Genomic DNA, 19,210 nt, shown 5'->3' on the forward strand with positions numbered 1-19,210 from the left:
TGCAAAACTACTACACCACCACACCTACACATGTCCAACAAGGCATATCATTATTAACATCTGTTAATTTGTGTAGTGCACAATTCAGAATGAACTATTTCACATTAATACAAGATTTTTCTTAAATAAATCTGCTAAACAGAACTGTTTATATAATCAGTTATTCAATTGACAAACTGTCAAATTGTATTTCTTAAAAAAAAAAGAATATTTATTCCATGAAAGAAGTGACATCCATTTATTTTACAACTTTAAAGTCTAAAGTTTTATAAGAGACAGTGTACATACAGAATCAAAAACAAGCTATGATGATACAACAACAGAAAATTAAAGTTATAACTGAGAGGAAACACAATCCAGACTAAAGCAGTCTGTAGGGGGCGCTAAAGCTTTAATAATCAAAGTCTATTTTGGGAAAAAAAAATTCACGATGGCTGTGTAATAATTCATGAAAATCTTCATTTATAGAATTATTTGGAAAGTAATAATTAATGTGTTTATCTTTAAAAGCAGGTTTCCTCAGTCTGTCAAATGTCTCTTCTGTGTGACCCACTGAATTATTATAAAGCATATAATCAATAAACCTCATACAGTTATTTGTCATCATTATGTTACATGAAGCTGGTCAAAATGTAAAGGCCGATGCACACATTAAAACCTAATAGATCAGAAAGGACTTTTCATTACAGAGCAGGAACAGATAAAACAATGTCAGCAAAACCTCCAGTGTTCCCCCTCATCAAACACGTTCCCCCTTCAACACCTGCAAAAAATAAGAAATATCGTGTGTGAGCTTAACCATACAGTGTTAAACAGGATATACCCAGATGATAATGACACAGCATTAGAGCCATTACAGATCAAACTTAAACCTACAGTGAGATTCACCAGTGTTTATGTCGGCACCAGGATGCGTCCTGTCGAAAAGAAATCACAATGGATTTAAACAATTTAACAACATCATCACTACAAGGAAAGATTATCATGATTGTTATATATTTCTCAAATTTGTCCTTGATGGATTGGTGTAGATTGATTTAAAACTCAGGCGGCACAGCACAGGTCACTGATGATTAAATCAATAATATAAATGTGCTTATATGAAAGCTTTGTCGGTGTGTGTTAACGGGGAGGCTTCAGATATATTTCAGATATGTTAGGTAGAACAAAAGTTATCATATAATGTAAATTTTACCACTACTGGAATGTGGGAATGACGTCACAAAAATGTAGAGCTTTCAAAATGGGTATATTATTATTATTATGTTGGTCATAGAAACAGCTGAAAACAAAAATAAAAACATGTGTATCTGTGCTATTTCTTCGCCCATGTGACCCATTTTTTATTTTTTGCTCAGTCATGTTTATATAGTTGGTTAAAATGAACTAAAATTCTGTTCATCAGATTGCAAATTCTGTGCTGAAAAAAGGACACATCACTCTATACTGCACAATCCTGATATTCCCTTTATGTGTTTATTAAAGTACAGCAAAACAAACAATATCTCAAATGCTCTGAGCTTTAAGGGCCACTCCACTGACCTGAGCATTTCTTCCTGTAGTAGATGAACCCAGCAGCTGAGAGCACGAGACCCAACACCAGACCTGAAGCCCCGATAGCGATCTTACTCTTATCAGGTTCAGACATGGAGGGATCTGTAAAGTTTAAGTTTTTGTTTTTATTACACAACCACAAACATTTAAAATACTCACATCCAGTACCTTTGATGCCAGCCGCCTGAGACGTGATTTTACAGTATATCCGGTTTAATTAATACAATCTTCATGTCAGGGAGGAAATTATAAATATTTACAAATTATGCCATTTTAACACTGAATGTATAGTGAATAAATATCAGCATATGTGATCTTGTTTAAGTGTAATATATCACAGCAGACTCAGTAATGTGGATCTAAATGATCAGACTCACCCCACTTAAAGCTCATGGGCTTTTTGAAGCTGGCGTGTTCCACCACACAGGAGATCTCCTCTCCAGATTCAGGTTTATACTCCAGATGTGAGTGGACCTGATAGTACCAGTCTCCATCAGCCATCTCCTCTGTGGACGTCACACCTCCCTTAATTACTTGTCCGTTTCTCATCCAGGTCACTTTAATGAGCTTTGGGTAAAAGCTGTAAGCGCTGCACATCAACATAGCAGGATGTGACCCATCTGAGTGCTTCACTGAGTGAACCTTCACCTGAGGCTCAACTGAACAAATCACAATAACATACAATAAAACACTTAATATATAATAATAATAAGAAGAAGAAGAAGAAGAAGAAACACACACACATGTGTTTATTATAAGACTTGTGTGTGTGATTAAATTAGTAATAAAAAATGTGGTTATTAAATATTGAACAATCTAATAACATAATCATGAAATTATATATTTTATATTCAGAACAGTTTTGTGTTATAAAATTGTCTCACTCACCCGTTTCACTAAAGATGAGATCTTGGTTAAGCTTAGTGTTATATTTACACAGGGTTTCCGCCTGGGCTTTCCGTGATGCCAGGTCTGCGGTGTCTTTGTTCCATCTCTCTGCGTGTCTGACGCCTTGCTCAGTGTATCCTATGAACTTCCCCAGAGTGCTGTTATACTGCAGGTCCATCAGCTTGTTGTAAATTAATTTCTCTATAAACTCCATGTCATGTAGATCCTCAGAGCTGTACAAGCAATGGAATTCAGTCCACTGAAAATGTCCATCTAATAAACAGAATGTTAAACATTATTTACAGCACGGCATCACTAATCTGCTCTTAAAGCGCTCATGATGAGTGAACTTGAAACCTGGCATGACTTTAGTTTTAAACCCATTAGAGTTCTGAGTGTAAACTTTACAGTAAAGCCTGTTCACACTCTACTCACCCACTGTACTGTAAACTCCCAGCAGGACGAGGTGAAGAAGGTTCACGAGTTTCGCCATCGTGTCTCACACACACACAGTGTTCACTCAGTGAGGAGAGAGTGTGTGAACACACTCTACTCAAACACACGCTTCTGATCACACACACACAGTCATGTGTTACCAGGCAGATTTCAAATTAATACTGTTCATCCCCCACACAGTCAGTACAGTCTAACATTACTGTCACAATTTAATTACATTATAGGAGAGAAGAGTTACTGAACTTATTTTAGTTTATTATTTTCCAATAAGAGCACATCTCCAAGTACTTCCTTTACACTACACTAATGTCAAGTAAAACAAAATGTGTAGATCTGCAGTGCTGCTGCTCTGATAGTAAATTATTAACAGAATAGTATTTTATAACAAATCTGTTTTAACAGCATTACTAATAAATGTAAAAAAAAAAAAAAAAAAACTTAAGAAAAGAAACTTAATAAGAAAACCAAGATCAGACTTGCCAGACTTTTTCTCTTTAAACAGCTGGAAGACTACAGTAACTCAAATGTCACCCTGTACAACAACCATGAGCAGAAAAACATCTCCAGATGTTAAACCATGACATGAATGAGCTACAGTGGTGTGAAAAACTATTTGCCCCCTTTTTGATTTCTTATTCTTTTGCATGTTTGTCACACAAAATGTTTCTGATCATCAAACACATTTAACTATTAGTCAAAGATAACACAAGTAAACACAAAATGCAGTTTCTAAATGATGGTTTTGGAAAAAAAAATCCAAACCTACATGGCCCTGTGTGAAAAAGTGATTGCCCCCCCCCCCCTTGTTAAAAAAATAACTTAACTGTGGTTTATCACACCTGAGTTCTGTAGTCACCCCCAGGCCTGATTACTGCCACACCTGTTTCAATCAAGAAATCACTTAAATAGGAGCTACCTGACACAGAGAAGTAGACCAAAAGCACCTCAAAAGCTAGACATCATGCCAAGATCCAAAGAAATTCAGGAACAAATGAGAACAAAAGTAATTGAGATCTATCAGTCTGGTAAAGGTTATAAAGCCATTTCTAAAGCTTTGGGACTCCAGCGAACCACGGTGAGAGCCATTATCCACAAATGGCAAAAACATGGAACAGTGGTGAACCTTCCCAGGAGTGGCCGACCGACCAAAAATACCCCAAGAGCGCAGAGACAACTCATCCGAGAGGCCACAAAAGACCCCAGGACAACATCTAAAGAACTGCAGGCCTCACTTGCCTCAATTAAGGTCAGTGTTCACGACTCCACCATAAGAAAGAGACTGGGCAAAAACGCCCTGCATGGCAAGATTTCCAAGGCGCATCCCACTTTTAAGCAAAAAGAACATTAAGGCTCGTCTCAATTTTGCTAAAAAACATCTCAATGATTGCCAAGACTTTTGGGAAAATACCTTGTGGACCGACGAGACAAAAGTTGAACTTTTTGGAAGGTGCGTGTCCCGTTACATCTGGCGTAAAAGTAACACAGCATTTCAGAAAAAGAACATCATACCAACAGTAAAATATGGTGGTGGTAGTGTGATGGTCTGGGGTTGTTTTGCTGCTTCAGGACCTGGAAGGCTTGCTGTAATAGATGGAACCATGAATTCTACTGTCTACCAAAAAATCCTGAAGAAAAATGTCCGGCCATCTGTTCTTCAACTCAAGCTGAAGCGATCTTGGGTGCTGCAGCAGGACAATGACCCATAACACACCAGCAAATCCACCTCTGAATGGCTGAAGAAAAACAAAATGAAGACTTTGGAGCGGCCTAGTCAAAGTCCTGACCTGAATCCTATTGAGATGTTGTGGCATGACCTTAAAAAGGCGGTTCATGCTAGAAAACCCTCAAATAAAGCTGAATTACAACAATTCTGCAAAGATGAGTGGGCCAAAATTCCTCCAGAGCGCTGTAAAGGACTCGTTGCAAGTTATCGCAAACGCTTGATTGCAGTTATTGCTGCTAAGGGTGGCCCAACCAGTTATTAGGTTCAGGGGGCAATTACTTTTTTACACAGAGCCATGTAGGTTTGGATTTTTTTTCTCCCTAAATAATAAAAACCATCATTTAAAAATTGCGTTTTGTGTTTACTTGTGTTATCTTTGACTAATAGTTAAATGTGTTTGATGATCAGAAACATTTTGTGTGACAAACATGCAAAAGAATAAGAAATCAGGAAGGGGGCAAATAGTTTTTCACACCACTGTATATAGTTTTATGCAGAACACTGATACAGTAACTGCCCTATATTTACCTCCTGGTGTGATTACAATGCATTTTATTGTTGTTGTTACTAAGATCTATCATTTTAAAAAGGAGAAATTAAGACCATAAATTAAAATAAAATCAGGGCTGTGTGTTCTTCTTTGAGTAGGTTAAGACTTTTGGTAGATTTCTCTTTTGCAGGTATTGATGAAGTAATATAATGCTTGAAATTCTCCTGTGAGAGGTTTCCACAATGATTTGTCGGGATATTTTTGGATAAGTCAACAACGTTTTCATGAGCTTTTGGAAGACTGGGCACAGGGGAAACAATCCTATCTGTCTAATCCTAATCCTGTCTGTCAATATATTAAATTTATTAGAAATACAATTTAAGTTGTAGATATAAATTTAAGACCCTCAGATCACAAGATCAGGCGCTACGATGTCTTAGTGGATAGCGCTGTCCAGGGACCGGGTTTGATTTCCGCCTCAGGGTCTGTGTGCATGGAGTTTGCATGTCCTGCCCGTGCTTGGCGGGTTTCCTCCCACACTCCCAAATTGGCATCCTGTCCAGGGTGTACACCACCTTGTGCCGTAAGTCTCCTGGGACAGACTCCAGGTTCCTGAGACCCTGTATACAGGATAAAGCGGTATAGATGATGAGTGAGTGAAATACCTGACAAGTAAGAACACAGCCAGCACATAGAGTGGCCTCTAACAGTATTGGAATGCTTAAGTCATGATCACACTGCATTAAAAACCATCAAACCAACTGTTGTTTACTGTAAAAATTATAAATGAGCAGATTATTGATACGCTGGTGTGAATTAACTGAAAGTTTGGTTGAAACTTGGAAGAAATCTTTCCTCGCAACCATTAAAGAACGTGATTCCAGGACCATAAGTTCTCCTGAAAAAGGATGGTAACATATTTTATTAAAACACTTTAAGTAATCCTCTACTGGGTGTCTGAATAGTTTTTGTCTAATTTTATGAACAACATGTCTTCTTGTTAGTTTTTCGGCTGCTCTCGTTGAGGGGACGCCAACGAGCAATGTTGAGTGGTCGCCACAGCGGACATGCATTAACTTGGCACAGGTTTTTACGCTGGCTATCCTTCCTGACGCAACCCTCCCATTTTAACCGGGCTTGGGGCCGGCACTGCAGTAGCTGGGGTTTGGGCACTGACTGGAAATCAAACCCAGGCCTTCCGTAAAGCAGGCCAGAAACTTACCAATGAGCCACCAGTGCCCAAACACCCAGTAGTGGATTACAGTTTTAATAAAAATTAGTTTTAGGGTTTTAATAAAATAGTTTAACATCCTTGGGGACTACATGTCTATTATTTCCATATGTTTTAAACATAAAAAAAAAAAAAAAAACGAATGTTTTCCCTGAAAGGTGCACTTGTGGTATCTTTAAAATAATTGACACTTGGTTCAGTTGTTTTACTAATGCAGTAGAATTAATACATTTGAATGTGTGGCTTTAATGTCCAAATATGTTTAGGAGTCTCTGTACCAATTTTTTTAAATAAAAACAGTAAATGTAAAATAATCGTCTAATCTAAATTAATTATCAGTACAACACATTTTTCGAACCATGTCATACCACACTGCTGCATCACTGCAGTGGTTTCGCTATCTGTTTTGGGAAAAAGGATAGAGTCTCTACATCACATCATTTGACAGACATACTTATTCAGATCGACTTATGTTTTCAATCAAATTATACAGATGAGGGCCTTGGCCAAGGGCCCAACAGCAGCAACTTGACAGTGGTGGGGTTTGAACCAATTCGATCTAATCAGTAGTCCAATGCCTTAACCCCAGAGATACCCCTGCCCCTACTTTAACCCTTTAAAGGTTTCATGAAAAAAGAAATGTGATGTATTTTCTATTTTTTATAGTAACTTTATTTTATATTACACTTTAGCATATCACTACAGATTGACATCATGTTTATTTCAGATACCGATTACAAAAATATATCCATGAAAACTAACAATAATCACATGTTAAATGACTTTTGTTTCTGTAATCATATATTCATACTGAATAAGTTTAATAAGCTTGTTCTTTACATTTAAAATATAAAATTAAGACAAGTCTATGAGTATTACACTTTAGATTATTTTAACCAGAATAAAAGCATGAAAGCACTGAGAGTGTTTGAGAGTGGCTGGAGAAAACTTGAAATAAGACGTCTTCAAAGGAACCTAAAAGTAAATATCTAAAATACATCTGCCCTGTAACTCTTTCACCTGAAAGGAGAAATAAAGAGTCTTTAGGAACATTATATACAGTATCACTTTATATAAACATAATATTTAGTAAGTAATTAAAGTGAATTCAGTTAGTTTACCTGAAGCATCAGTTACACTGGTTTCCTTTGACGAGGAAGAAAGTTCCAGTAGCGACTCCGAGCAGTCCTACAGCCAGACCCACTACACAGAACACAGCCGGACCCACACTGGGAAGCTCAACATGCACCTCTACACACACACACACACACACACACACAGTGTAATATTTCTGTTTACATGCCTTCATTTGGTTAGTATTTTTGCCAGGTTTCTTTAAAGACAGCAGTAATTAAACACTCTGTCTCACCCCATGTCTTGGTGTCGGGGGTCTCCAGGGACTTGTGCTCCACTGTGCAGGTGTAAACGTCTCCTTCCATTGGAGTGAAGGTCAGGTGGGAAAACTGGTTGAACGTGTGGTCTTCATTCGGGTAGTACTGACTGAGTGAAGATTTATCAGTCACATCTTCACCGTTTTTGGTCCAGCGCACTCGGACAGGTGGGGGGAAGAAACGCACTGAGTGACAGATGAGTGTGTTCTGTGTCCCCACGTTAACATCATCCCGGGGATAGATGGAGTTTTGTGGAACATCTGTGGGCAAATATAAAACACATATGGCACTGTTATTCTAAAGCAATGAGATCATTTGCAATTTCTTTAATCTCTATAATTTCCTCTATTACTAGTAAAATTGATAACCTTGGACTAAGGAATGGCTTTTTTTTAAATAAAGAAAAAAGATGTTTTTCAAAATTTTTAAAGATTAGAAGTGGATTTTTTTTTCAATGAACTAAATCATATGGTATTCCATCCATTCATCCATCTAGGACCCTCTGTAGTCCAAGTAGGGATTATGGAGGCCTGTGGTTAATATTGTATTTGTTCCCATTTTTGCAACCATGTTAGGACCTCAGGTCAACATTCACACACTACGGGCAATTTGGGAACGCCAATTAGCCTAATCTACAGGTCTTTGAACTGTGGGGGAAAACTGGAGCACCCAGAGGAAACCCACCAAGCATGGGGGGAAGATGCAAACTCCATGCACAGAGACCTGAATCAAACCCTCAACCCAGGAGGTGCAAGAAGACAGCACTGACTACTACACCACTGTGCTGCTCTATATGGAGTTCACATGGAAGATTTTATCCTTCCAGTGTTTCATGAAGTTTGACCAATGTCAGAATGAATACATTTAGTAATAATAATCATAATAATAATAATAAACAAAATAACGGAGAAAAATAATCCATAAAGGTCTTAAATTTTCACCAATACAATAAATGAATAAATATACACACACATTCACAATTTTATTTAGTTACCATTAATAAACTACTTAAAATTGTGGTAATGTCAACATTGTTAAGCAAATTGCTGTTGTTGTTGGTCTTTCGGTTGCTCCCAGCATAGACCATTTGGAAAATAATAACTTAGTGGTTGTGTGTCGGGTGACGCTAAATGTTCAATGTGAATAAAACACAAGTTTAAGTGAAACTCCAGATCTCAGACATCCAGATTTCTATCGCTCGTTTCTCAGTCACAAGATATTACAGAAGTATATATAATTATTAATCAGCGCTATGGACTACATTTCCCATTCAGTGTTGAAGGCGGTCTATCAGATACACAGGTAAGGACATAATCAGACACGATATAGAGTTAAAATATTAGAAATATATGGTAATATAAATGTAAATATGATGATAATCCTGGAACCAGTTCCCTGAGGGATGTACACACACACACACACACACACACACACACACACACACAAACAGGTGTTAAACAGATGCGCTAAAATGCCCCCCTGCCATGGATTTCCCCCCCATACATAATCGCTATTAAATATTATAGTAGAACATAAATTCATAGGTTTATTATTATCAAATATGATATTAATATTATAATTAACCCTAGTTATGTGAACCATGAATACAAATTCTTGTATAATGTTTATTTTGTGGCACATTTATTTTTAAGGACTTTGTCATGAATATACAAATAAGCATTTATATACAATAAAAATAAATATTGTTCATGATGAAAAATTTGAGTAAAGTATTTTTATTATAAAATAAACAATCCAAAAGTATACATGTTGTACAGTATATAAAAAAAATCTATTTTTTCATATACAACATATTTATTTTCATATTGCTTATTTTATTTTATTGTCTCATGTAATTTGTAATTTGTAAACCATTAACCTATGAATTTATGTTCTAACACAATATTTGATAGCGATTATGTAGGGGGGGCAATCCATGGCAGGGGGGCATTTTAGCGCATAACACCCGGCACGCGCACACCGCGTTTTATTTCACTCTATAATTTCCAGTCAGTCAAACATAAAGTCACGAGATTAAATATGTAAAATTCCTCCCTGTGTAAACTCACACACTCACCTTTAGGTTCTTCTAGGTCCTTATATTCTGTTTTCCCCACTTCCAAGTTGGTTTTGCAGATCCCAGTGTTTGTCACGGCGCGCCCGTACTCTCCTTCAGGAGGGTCGATAGATTCACCGAACGGCGGGAGCATCTTCACCATCTGCTGCTTTACAAAGTCTGCGTAATACATCTCCTCTTGATCAGTTTCCAACATATACTCCTTATCCGTGTCTGAGCATGCAATCACCTTTATATCACCGTGTTTGGCTGTAAACACACACACACACACACACGTTACTTCAAATTCCTGTTATTTTAATTAGTTTTATTAAGAAAAACAATTAAAGTCTGACAAAATGAACTTTATTTTATTTTAATTAAACAGAGCTGCATATTTGTTGCCCCTCCAAACCCCCCAATAAAATAAAATATATAACACACTCTTCCACATACCAAACTTTTTGGGAGAAAAAAAAACTCTATAAACAGTAATTTTTATACTGTATAAATAAATAAAGTGTATGAGACTTACACTCTGCCTCTGTATCCGTCACACACATTAGTGTGAAAAAGAGCAGAAACAACTTCATCCTGAAGTGTGTGTGAGTAACTGAGCAGCTCTGATGAATCCTCCTGTCACTGACTACACACACACACACACACACACACAGAGTAATAGAGACAGAGAAAGAGGTACAGAATAAATCCTCCAATCAGATCCCCTCTCTCTCTCTGTGAGTCAGCTGTGTCTGGCAGAGTCTCACCTCAGATTCACACTTCATCATACTTCACTTCACTTGTAACTGAGCGCTCTCGCCTCACACCTCCAGGGTCCGGGTTCGTTCTCTGTGTGTGTGGAGTTTGTATGGCTGGTGGGTTTCCTCCGGGTTCTCCAGTTTCCTTCCTGTGTGTGTGTGAGAGAGGGAGAGAGAGACAGATTGTGTCCCATGAGAGGTTGGCACTCCATTGTAGTGTAGTGTACCCCACTGTGTGCCCTAAGTTCCCTAGGATATTCTCCAGACCCCCTGTGTCCCTGCTCAGGATAAGTGCTATAGATAATGGATCTGGGCCTCTGTATTATGAATGATTATCCCATTATAATAATGATAGACTACTGCTCCCAGTATGCACTATAGGTCAGGGGTCAGGGGTCACATGTTTTCAATGTTATCATCTACTCTAGCTGAATTCTGATTATATCTCACAGTCTAGTTCTCTGGTCTTGTTTGATAGTCAGTTTGTTTCATGTCTCATGTGTTCAGGTCGCGTGCTGCTGTTCATAGTTTATCACAGAGGCAGTTATGCTCATGCTAATGCTATGCTAAAGCTAGGCTGAGAGTTCCTGTTCCTATGTATAAGTTCTCTCTTGTTTGTTCAGGTGTTTTTGAAGATGTTTAACTCTTTAAGACCGATGGGAGCATCTGCGATCCCCTTTATATCTCAAATTCAGTGAAAATAATATTATAAACAAAAAAACAAAGTGTAATAAATCTTTTTGGATGCAAAATTAGAGACTTTTCATCTTGATAGCTAAACCTCCAACATGTTCCTGTGATATCGTTTTGCCCCCGCAGTGCACATGTGCAAGTTGTGTACACTACCATTCAAAAGTTTGGGGTCACTTTCTAACTCCATGATGATTCCTGATTTTTATTTCTTTCTACATTGTAAAGGCTGAAGGCGTCCAAAAATGCATTAATCTACTTTGAACAGTTAATGGTGAGATGTTTCTGCTACTTCTCCTCTGTAAAGACTTCATAACGCCTCTAATATGAGGTGATGTAAATTGGTCATTTTTTAGGCTGATAACTCTAAATGAACTTCTCGTCTGCGGCAGAGGTAGGTTTTGGTCTCGCCCTCCTGGGACGGCCTTCATGAGAGCCAGTTTCATTATGGTGCTTGACGGATTTTGCAAATGCACTTGACGATACTGTTCTTGCAAGAACTATTACAGAAAGGCTGACCTCTGTGTCTTAAAATAACAACTAACTGTTGTTTTTCTTGTTGTTACGTAATTACCTAATTCCATATGTGTTATTTAATAGTTTTGAAATCCTCAGTATTGTTGTAGAATGTAGAAAATAAATCCCTAAACAAAAACAAAGAAATTTGCAAGTGACCCCAAACTTTTGAACGGTAGTGTATATATACGTTACCAACAAAAACATTAAAAAACATTACGTGTCCTTTCATGCACAAGACGTCATCACGGTGTATGCCGTAGAGATCTAGTTATGTTACTGCCGTGTTTGGCGCGTTCGGTGACGTCACAAGCACACAACATTGTGGCACAAATTGCACAACCATGCATTTCAAAACCAAAACAATAAAATGCATGCTCTTGAGATCTGGGTTGTGCACGTATACTACTACGCTTGTCGTGTGCAGTGATGTCACGATTTATCTTCTCACGCTTTCTCCGGTGCTCCGTTATCCACAGCGTTTTATTCTCTACTCTCTTTATCACTGCAGTCCTGCACGTGCTATCTTTCTCTCTTTCTCACACACACAGACTTTTTAAAAAGTTTTTTTTATTTCTGTCATGTTTTTTCTCTGTGAAATGCACCTGTGTACAGAACAGACGATAAACGTACTCAAACACAGACTGTAGAAATACAAAAGTGACTTTCGTCCTTGAGCCGTCCGAGGGAACATCTCTGATCATCCCAAACACATATTTTATCATTCCCAGGATGACAAACTGTTTATTATTTGCCTTGTTTAGATATCTATTTAAATAAGATTAAAAAAAATTATATTCTATTTAAACAGATGAACAATGTAGATCTTTTGAGGTTTAAGTCAGGTTGTTTTTATTGTCGTTAACCATATACAGTACAGTATATCAGCAATACTACGAACTGTGGAGCTCCATAAACCAACACTTACACTACAGAGGACGACACATACATACATTATACTGTAACACTGGACTACATAAAGTGCATGGGTACAGTACAATAATACAAAAAACAACCCAGTAGGCACAGATAATAACAGCACATTACTGACCAGTGCACAGTTCAGGAGTGAAAAATGTGTAAAGGATGTTGTGATATTATAATAAATACACTAAATGTAACAATAACTTGTTGATTATCTGCAGTAATGCAGGCGGTCAGTACAGTATAATAATATATTTACAGTCGAGTAGTATTTTAAAAATCATATGTGTAAACATTGCTTTGTGTGTGTGTGTGTGTGTGTGTGTGTGTGTGTGATGGGGATGTCAGTCCAGTACCTGGATGTTAAAAAGTCTGATGGCTTGTGGGAAGAAACTGTTACAAAGTCTGATCATAAAGGGCCTGAATTGGAAGACAGCAGGCAGGAGGGTGAGTTTCCATGAGGTGTGTGTGTGTGTGTGTGTGTGTGTGGTCATACACATCGCTGTTGTCATAGCAGATGTATTGTGTGTTGTAAATGTATGAAGCTAAGCGAAAATATGAAATATATTAGACTGTGTGGTTTAAAGCATTTTACATTAATTTAATATTCTGATGCTCTAACAGTATTTATTTTTAACAAAGTAAAATGTTTGAAAATGGATTGTAATGGGTACCATGTAATAAATAGAAAATCTCTTATTGGTTTATTGATCGATTGACAGATGTTTGGGGGTGGAGTTTAGTCAGATACACTGATCCACCCTGACGTTACGTTGTAAACATTAAGCCCAGTATCCGTGTTACCAGGACACATCTGCCCCCTTGTAATGTGGCTTTGCTGGGCCTCTGGCGGTGCTGTGGTGTCTGATATCAGGATGTTAGCAGTGGATCCTCTTGGTGCTGTGGGTTGTAGAATGGGACTTGTTTGTCCGGTGAATCCCATGTGGACTGACCAGGCTGGTATCAAGGGAGTTTGGAGGCCGGATCGGCGGCCTTGGGCTGTGGTGCACTGGGTGTTCTGGTGCATTTCTTTTATGGCCATATATATGTTGTGTCTGTATGCGTGTGTGTACAGCGCGCGAGTAATGCAAAAGAAAGTCTCATTATAGAGGATAAATATCTATTTTCTCTCTCTGTTCTCTGTCGATGTTCCATGTTAATTTTCCTGATAAGGCAGTGTTTCTGTTTGTGTGTGTGTGTGTGTGTGTGTGTGTGTGAGAAACTCAAATAAGAGAGGAGGAAGTGTTACTGTGTAAGACAAGAAGAGGGAATGGGGAGGGGCTGATTCCTCCTCTTCTCTTACTTTAGCTTCACACACACAAAACAGAAAATTTATTTTTTAAAGGTAAAGTGCAGGTTTATTTGTTTAATTTTTACTTTATATTTTGTGTTAATTATTTTTATGTATTTATTTTTTTGGGCTGTGGAACGAATAATTTGAGTTTCCATTATTTCTTATGGGAAAAGACCTATCATGACCTCGCTCATTTATTAAGTTAAAGTTTATTTAAAAAAAAAAAAAAAGAATGAAACTATATATATATATATATATATATATATATATATATATATGTAACCCTCTTTATGTGCTCCCAAACGAGTCTCTGCGTTGTGTTAGGTGTATTAAGAAGAAGGGAGGACACCATTTGTGGCTGGATCGACAGCAGGGCAGCTCTCTCTCTTTATTTAGTTGCTTTTTCCCCACACCAGGCCTCGGTTGACAAACAGGCAATCTTCTCATAAGAACAAAACAACTCACATAAGAACAAAACAACTGAAGCAATTTTCTTTCAATTAAACATAGAATGCAAGTACAACAAAATAGTAAAACAAAATACCACAAATACAGCCACAACTATACTAATTCAAATTAAACCACACAGATCTCTCAAAATGATAAAAATAATGCCACATCTCTTTCAATAAACATTCCATCATCAAAATAATTACTTTAAATACTGTAGATGGTTAACCTACAGATCTGGCCTTTAAAAACGCACGTTTTCGGAAAAGGGATCCCACGACTTGCCGCGAGTGCGCGCGGCAAGCTGTGAAAATGCCCTTCAATACCTGTAGGGGGCAGTCGTGTTTCAGTCTAAAGTATTGTGTGTCTACTGAAGCCGAAAAATGTTATGTCTCTTAGGCGCCCATTGACGGCAAGCGACAGAGCTCATAAACGTGTCAAGCTCAAACTGTTATGTATTTATTCATCATTTTCATTCAGAATTATTATTATTAGTAGTAGTAGTTCTCCAAATTTATTATTATTATTGGAACGCACCCGCGCGTGTGCAAAAGGACTACAAAGATGTATGACATTAGCCTATATTTATGCGCTTTAAACACAGACGGGTACTGGTGGCTCAGTGGTAGGTGATTCGCCCGCCATGCGGGAGACCCGGATTCGATTCCTAGCCAGTGCTTAAAATTCCGGTGCTATTCGCTAAAATACCACGATATAGCCATTACATTATCAAGTTATGCTTCAGTACTAAATGCATGTTTGCAATTGAGAATTTTTTTTCTTAAGCTATGAAACACATTAGCACTCACCTCACAGTTGCTGTAATCAAGGTTTGATAGCAGTTCACATTAAACGCCTCTAAAAAGACGGTAACCTGCACGCTATGCAAGACCGAGCTTTCACGGCATGTCATGCACGAACACTGTTGGTGTTACGGATGGCGAAACGTCAGCAGGGTCGGTAAAAACTGTATTTCTTCATCGTGTAAAAGTGGTATAGTTTAAGTGTTTTTTTTAAACTGTTGGCTAACTTCGGGACAGGTGCGCTAGATCTGTTCACGTGCTACTTGCTAGCATCACATTGCGCAATCATCTCATGAGCAATAGTGATTAGTTAAATGGCGCTACTTTAAATTATCTTAAATTACACAGTGCAAATAACAGTAGAATATTACATTTAGTGATTGTTGTGGTTTTCAGCGAACGCAAATAACAGTACATTTGTGACTATTAGCTTTTTGCATTTCTACAGTTTTTTTTATAGTCCACTACAAAGTTAACTTGTAATTTACTGTGGTTTTACTTATACATACATAGTTTTATTATACAAAATTACATTATTTTAGCTGTTTATATCTTATCAACTGAATATATCAGTGTATTTTTTAAACTATATATATATATATATATATATATATACTGTGTGTGTGTGTGTGTGTATATATATATATATATATATATATATATATATATAAACTGTATATATTATATACTACATTTCATTTAAGGTTTAAAATGTCAAAATTAAAGATTATTAAACTCTATATGTGGCTTTTGCATTTTTAAAAGTTTATTTTTATACATAAATAATACCCTGATTTATGTTTTTTTTTAATAGTTATAAGCAAAATATCAAATTTAAGAAGCGGTTAGGTTTTATCCGATTAATCGAAAACATAATCGTCCAACTAATCGATTATCAAAATAATCGTTAGTTGCAGCCCTAGTTATTTGAAGTATCACTGAACATATATTGGGTCAAAGAAACGAAAAAAAAAGAACATCAAGACAAACAACATATAAATCTATAAAGACAATATTTTAAAAGGAATGGCAATAAAACTGAACAGGTAAGCTGAAATAAAATCAGTAGCAGCAGTAGCTCACGCTAGTAAACTAGTTATTCATTTTAATTATTAGGGTAGTCAATATTAACACGAAATAATGCTGAGAAACATTATTTCAATTAATATTGACCACCATCATAATAACTAGCACAAGTTAATGCTGCTACTAATTTTATTCTGTTTGATTGCCATTCTTTTTACTTGGCTCTGGTAGATCAGGGGAGACGTGTTGGTCATCATCAGCATGTATTATGATGTGGGATGTGGTGCGCTGCTGGGTCCAGCCTTACTGTCCCTGACCTGTTATAGGCAGAATCTGTTCATTTAAAGCATTTCACAGCATTTACCTCCAAAGCTTTTTCTTATTTTCGCGTAACCTTTTCTTCTTCCTGCTTTTCATTCGTGGAAATTATTATTAATTTGCTCAGAAAATTCGCTGCATCGAGAAAGGATCAATATCTAAAAATTTAAAGATGCCCACGTGTGTGGACAAAGAATACAAAAGTGTATAATCTTTAATAAAGTTAATCTAATACAATATTGTTTCCAATGCTGAAGCAAACATGATTTTGTTTTAGTCTATTCATTGAATACAACGCGACAGCGCGCTCCGAGGTGAAGCGCACCCACAGTTACTGTAATCCCCCATCTCACCTTTACTACAGGTGTGAAGTCATCAAACCGGTTTCGCTGCTGGGGGAATTCACAGAATTGGGGGTTTTAAAACAAATTAACAAGACCGAGCAGACTTCAGACAGGGGGTTTGGTTGGTTAGAAGTGGCGCTGACGGGGGGCGGGAGGGAGTCTCGCCCGGGGAGCAATTCAGTGTAGAACCGCCACTGCCTATTTTCCACCACATCACGTACTTCCCTGATCTCCATCTCCGCGCTTTGCTTTTATAATGTGGAGCAAGCCCGAGATCATATTAACGTAGAATTCATCATTCAAAGTTATTTCTTATCAGTGTATAGTAAGTGTGATTTGAAAAGTGCTATAACTCCACCTGCTACAGTTTCAGCCCAGTGGAACAATCTGACTACATGTGAAGTGCCATGAAAAAGTATTTGCCCCTTCCTATTTTTTTTCTTTTCATATTTGTCACACTTGTATAGGTGGAATTTCACCTAAACACTTTAGGTGAGAACGTATAGGTTAATATGTATAGGTGAGAACAGCTGATTCACACTTGGGGAGAGTGAATAATTTGCATTTAAATGTTGTCTGGCATTGTAAGCACACGCAGTGACACTAAAAGAACAATAGGATTAATAGGAATAGGAGGCACTAAAGAGGAGGATTTTAATTTAGATCATAAAAAAATTAACCTGCGTCTATTTTTAGGCGTGCCAACTGCCACTTTTTAGTCTTATAATGCCCACATGACATGCTGGTACAGAGCTGGACATAGCTCATCCATGCCAATGATCCCGGGTTTGCACCCTGCGCTATAAAATACGAGTACGACGGCCATCCGCGGACAGCAGCTCCTGCCTCAGTCCGCTCGCGCTGGCTCTTCTTTGAAGTCTCTGGGCCGCGTTTCATTTGCTCCGTTTGCATGCCGCACTTCCGCGTTGTGTGCGCGCGTCTCACTCACACCGCGTGGTAAAATCCACTGTAAACCAACAAACCCCGAAGGGGAGGCGGCCTAACTAGTGAGCGAGGAGCGATATTGATTTGGGCGCACGCCGTGACAGGCTGAAAAAAAACTATTGTCCTCAAAACGTAACAGATGAGGACTCTGATTAATGTGCAAAAACTATATAATAAAACTATATAAGACTACATGCCTTTATAAGACTCAACTTTTATTTAAGCGCACTCACAATAACGAAAAAACGTGATTTTATAAATGTTTGAAAGCAAATAAGCTGCGCTGCTCTGTATTGTTTTTGGTGAACTTGAGCGCGTCAGAAAATGAACGCAAACGTTTTTTTTAAATGGTCAGAGTCAGTCTGCTTGCTGTTTTCCCGACGCATTCATAATCATTAGTCTACTTCTGCCGGTGCGCTCTGGAAAACTTAATGCATGCGGCTGAGCGCTGATTAAAACTATGGAGTAAATTAAAGAGGGGAATCACGATGCCGAATCGAAGTCCTGAGCCCAAACCTCATTTAAATTAAATTAACAAATACTATAAGTAATAAAAAAAAAACAATAGCCCACATTTAGAAACCGTTTATAAATTCTTTTCGACATGAGTTGGCCCGGTGTTATGCGCAGAGCGCCGAGAGATTTCCTGAAGCTCCGAAATCACTGGGGCATTTTTTCTAAATAGATGCTATTGTTAATAACTGATGGAGGTTTGGGGCTGTATACACACACATTTTTGAGGGGTTTAAAACGAATTAGTCCGAGCAGACCTACATGAAAGGTGAGAAGTGAGTAACTGCGCGCGCTGTCGCGGTGTATATACCGTACAACACACGTTTATCAACCTACATAAAACCGCTGGCTTTAAAAAACGCTTTATAAAAACGCTGCCTTTTGTAAAGTGAAAGTACTTTACAAAAGACAAACTGCTTTATTTCAGTCATGAATTCACAATCACATCACACTCCAGCTATTATTTTCAGCCATGGTTAAATAATGTATGAAATAATTATTAAATGCTGGACACAAACAGCAAATATAATGCTTATTATAAAATGCCTGAAGAAGCTCGTGGTCATAAAATAATATTTACTTAATAATATAATATATATAGTTCATTCATGTCTTCTGATGATGTCGACACATTTTTTACGTTTTAAATAAGATATGTTGGCATATTCACGAATCAGGACATTCGCATAGTTAAGACTATCAGATAGCCTACTATCAGGAAATTAAATTAATTTCAACACCATGTAAACCGAGACATTGCCATGTCTTTTACTGTTTTGTCCCTGTTAAAACATAACAAAAAATATATAAGAAACTTATTAAGAATTTTAAAGCACGAAT

General features: G+C 37.5%; 3 protein-coding genes across 4 annotated transcripts in view; all 3 read right to left on the bottom strand.

Moving 5' to 3' along the window:
* Positions 1-224: 224 nt before the first annotated feature.
* On the bottom strand, positions 225-2,950 carry LOC128530190 (H-2 class II histocompatibility antigen, E-S beta chain-like). The gene is made up of 6 exons (XM_053503958.1): positions 2,878-2,950; positions 2,443-2,715; positions 1,932-2,213; positions 1,543-1,656; positions 877-917; positions 225-763 (listed from the first exon to the last, which is right to left on the bottom strand). Exons 1-5 carry the CDS (start codon positions 2,933-2,935, stop codon positions 895-897), a joined length of 750 nt encoding a protein of 249 aa, XP_053359933.1. The 5' UTR covers positions 2,936-2,950; the 3' UTR covers positions 225-763; positions 877-894.
* A 4,296-nt stretch (positions 2,951-7,246) lies between these two features.
* LOC128530194 (H-2 class II histocompatibility antigen, A-R alpha chain-like) lies at positions 7,247-10,457 on the bottom strand. 2 transcript variants are annotated; one of them, XM_053503964.1, is made up of 5 exons: positions 10,325-10,457; positions 9,811-9,969; positions 7,712-7,993; positions 7,464-7,593; positions 7,247-7,362 (listed from the first exon to the last, which is right to left on the bottom strand). In XM_053503964.1, the coding sequence occupies exons 1-4, from the start codon at positions 10,380-10,382 to the stop codon at positions 7,472-7,474; spliced, it is 621 nt and encodes a 206-aa protein (XP_053359939.1). In that variant the 5' UTR covers positions 10,383-10,457; the 3' UTR covers positions 7,247-7,362; positions 7,464-7,471. The 2 variants fall into 2 exon arrangements, with proteins under 2 accessions (XP_053359939.1, XP_053359938.1); XM_053503963.1 differs by having other exon boundaries at positions 9,811-10,059.
* LOC128530192 (H-2 class II histocompatibility antigen, A-U alpha chain-like) overlaps positions 7,277-19,210 on the bottom strand; it is a 70,853-nt gene continuing 58,919 nt past the window's right edge. The window contains exon 5 of the mRNA XM_053503960.1: positions 7,277-7,362. The gene's annotated coding sequence lies outside the window, so the exon portion shown is untranslated. The remainder of the gene's footprint in view (positions 7,363-19,210) is intronic.

The sequence above is a fragment of the Clarias gariepinus genome, chromosome 9, assembly GCF_024256425.1.
Source record: "Clarias gariepinus isolate MV-2021 ecotype Netherlands chromosome 9, CGAR_prim_01v2, whole genome shotgun sequence".
In the NCBI taxonomy this organism is placed as follows: Eukaryota; Metazoa; Chordata; class Actinopteri; order Siluriformes; family Clariidae; genus Clarias; species Clarias gariepinus.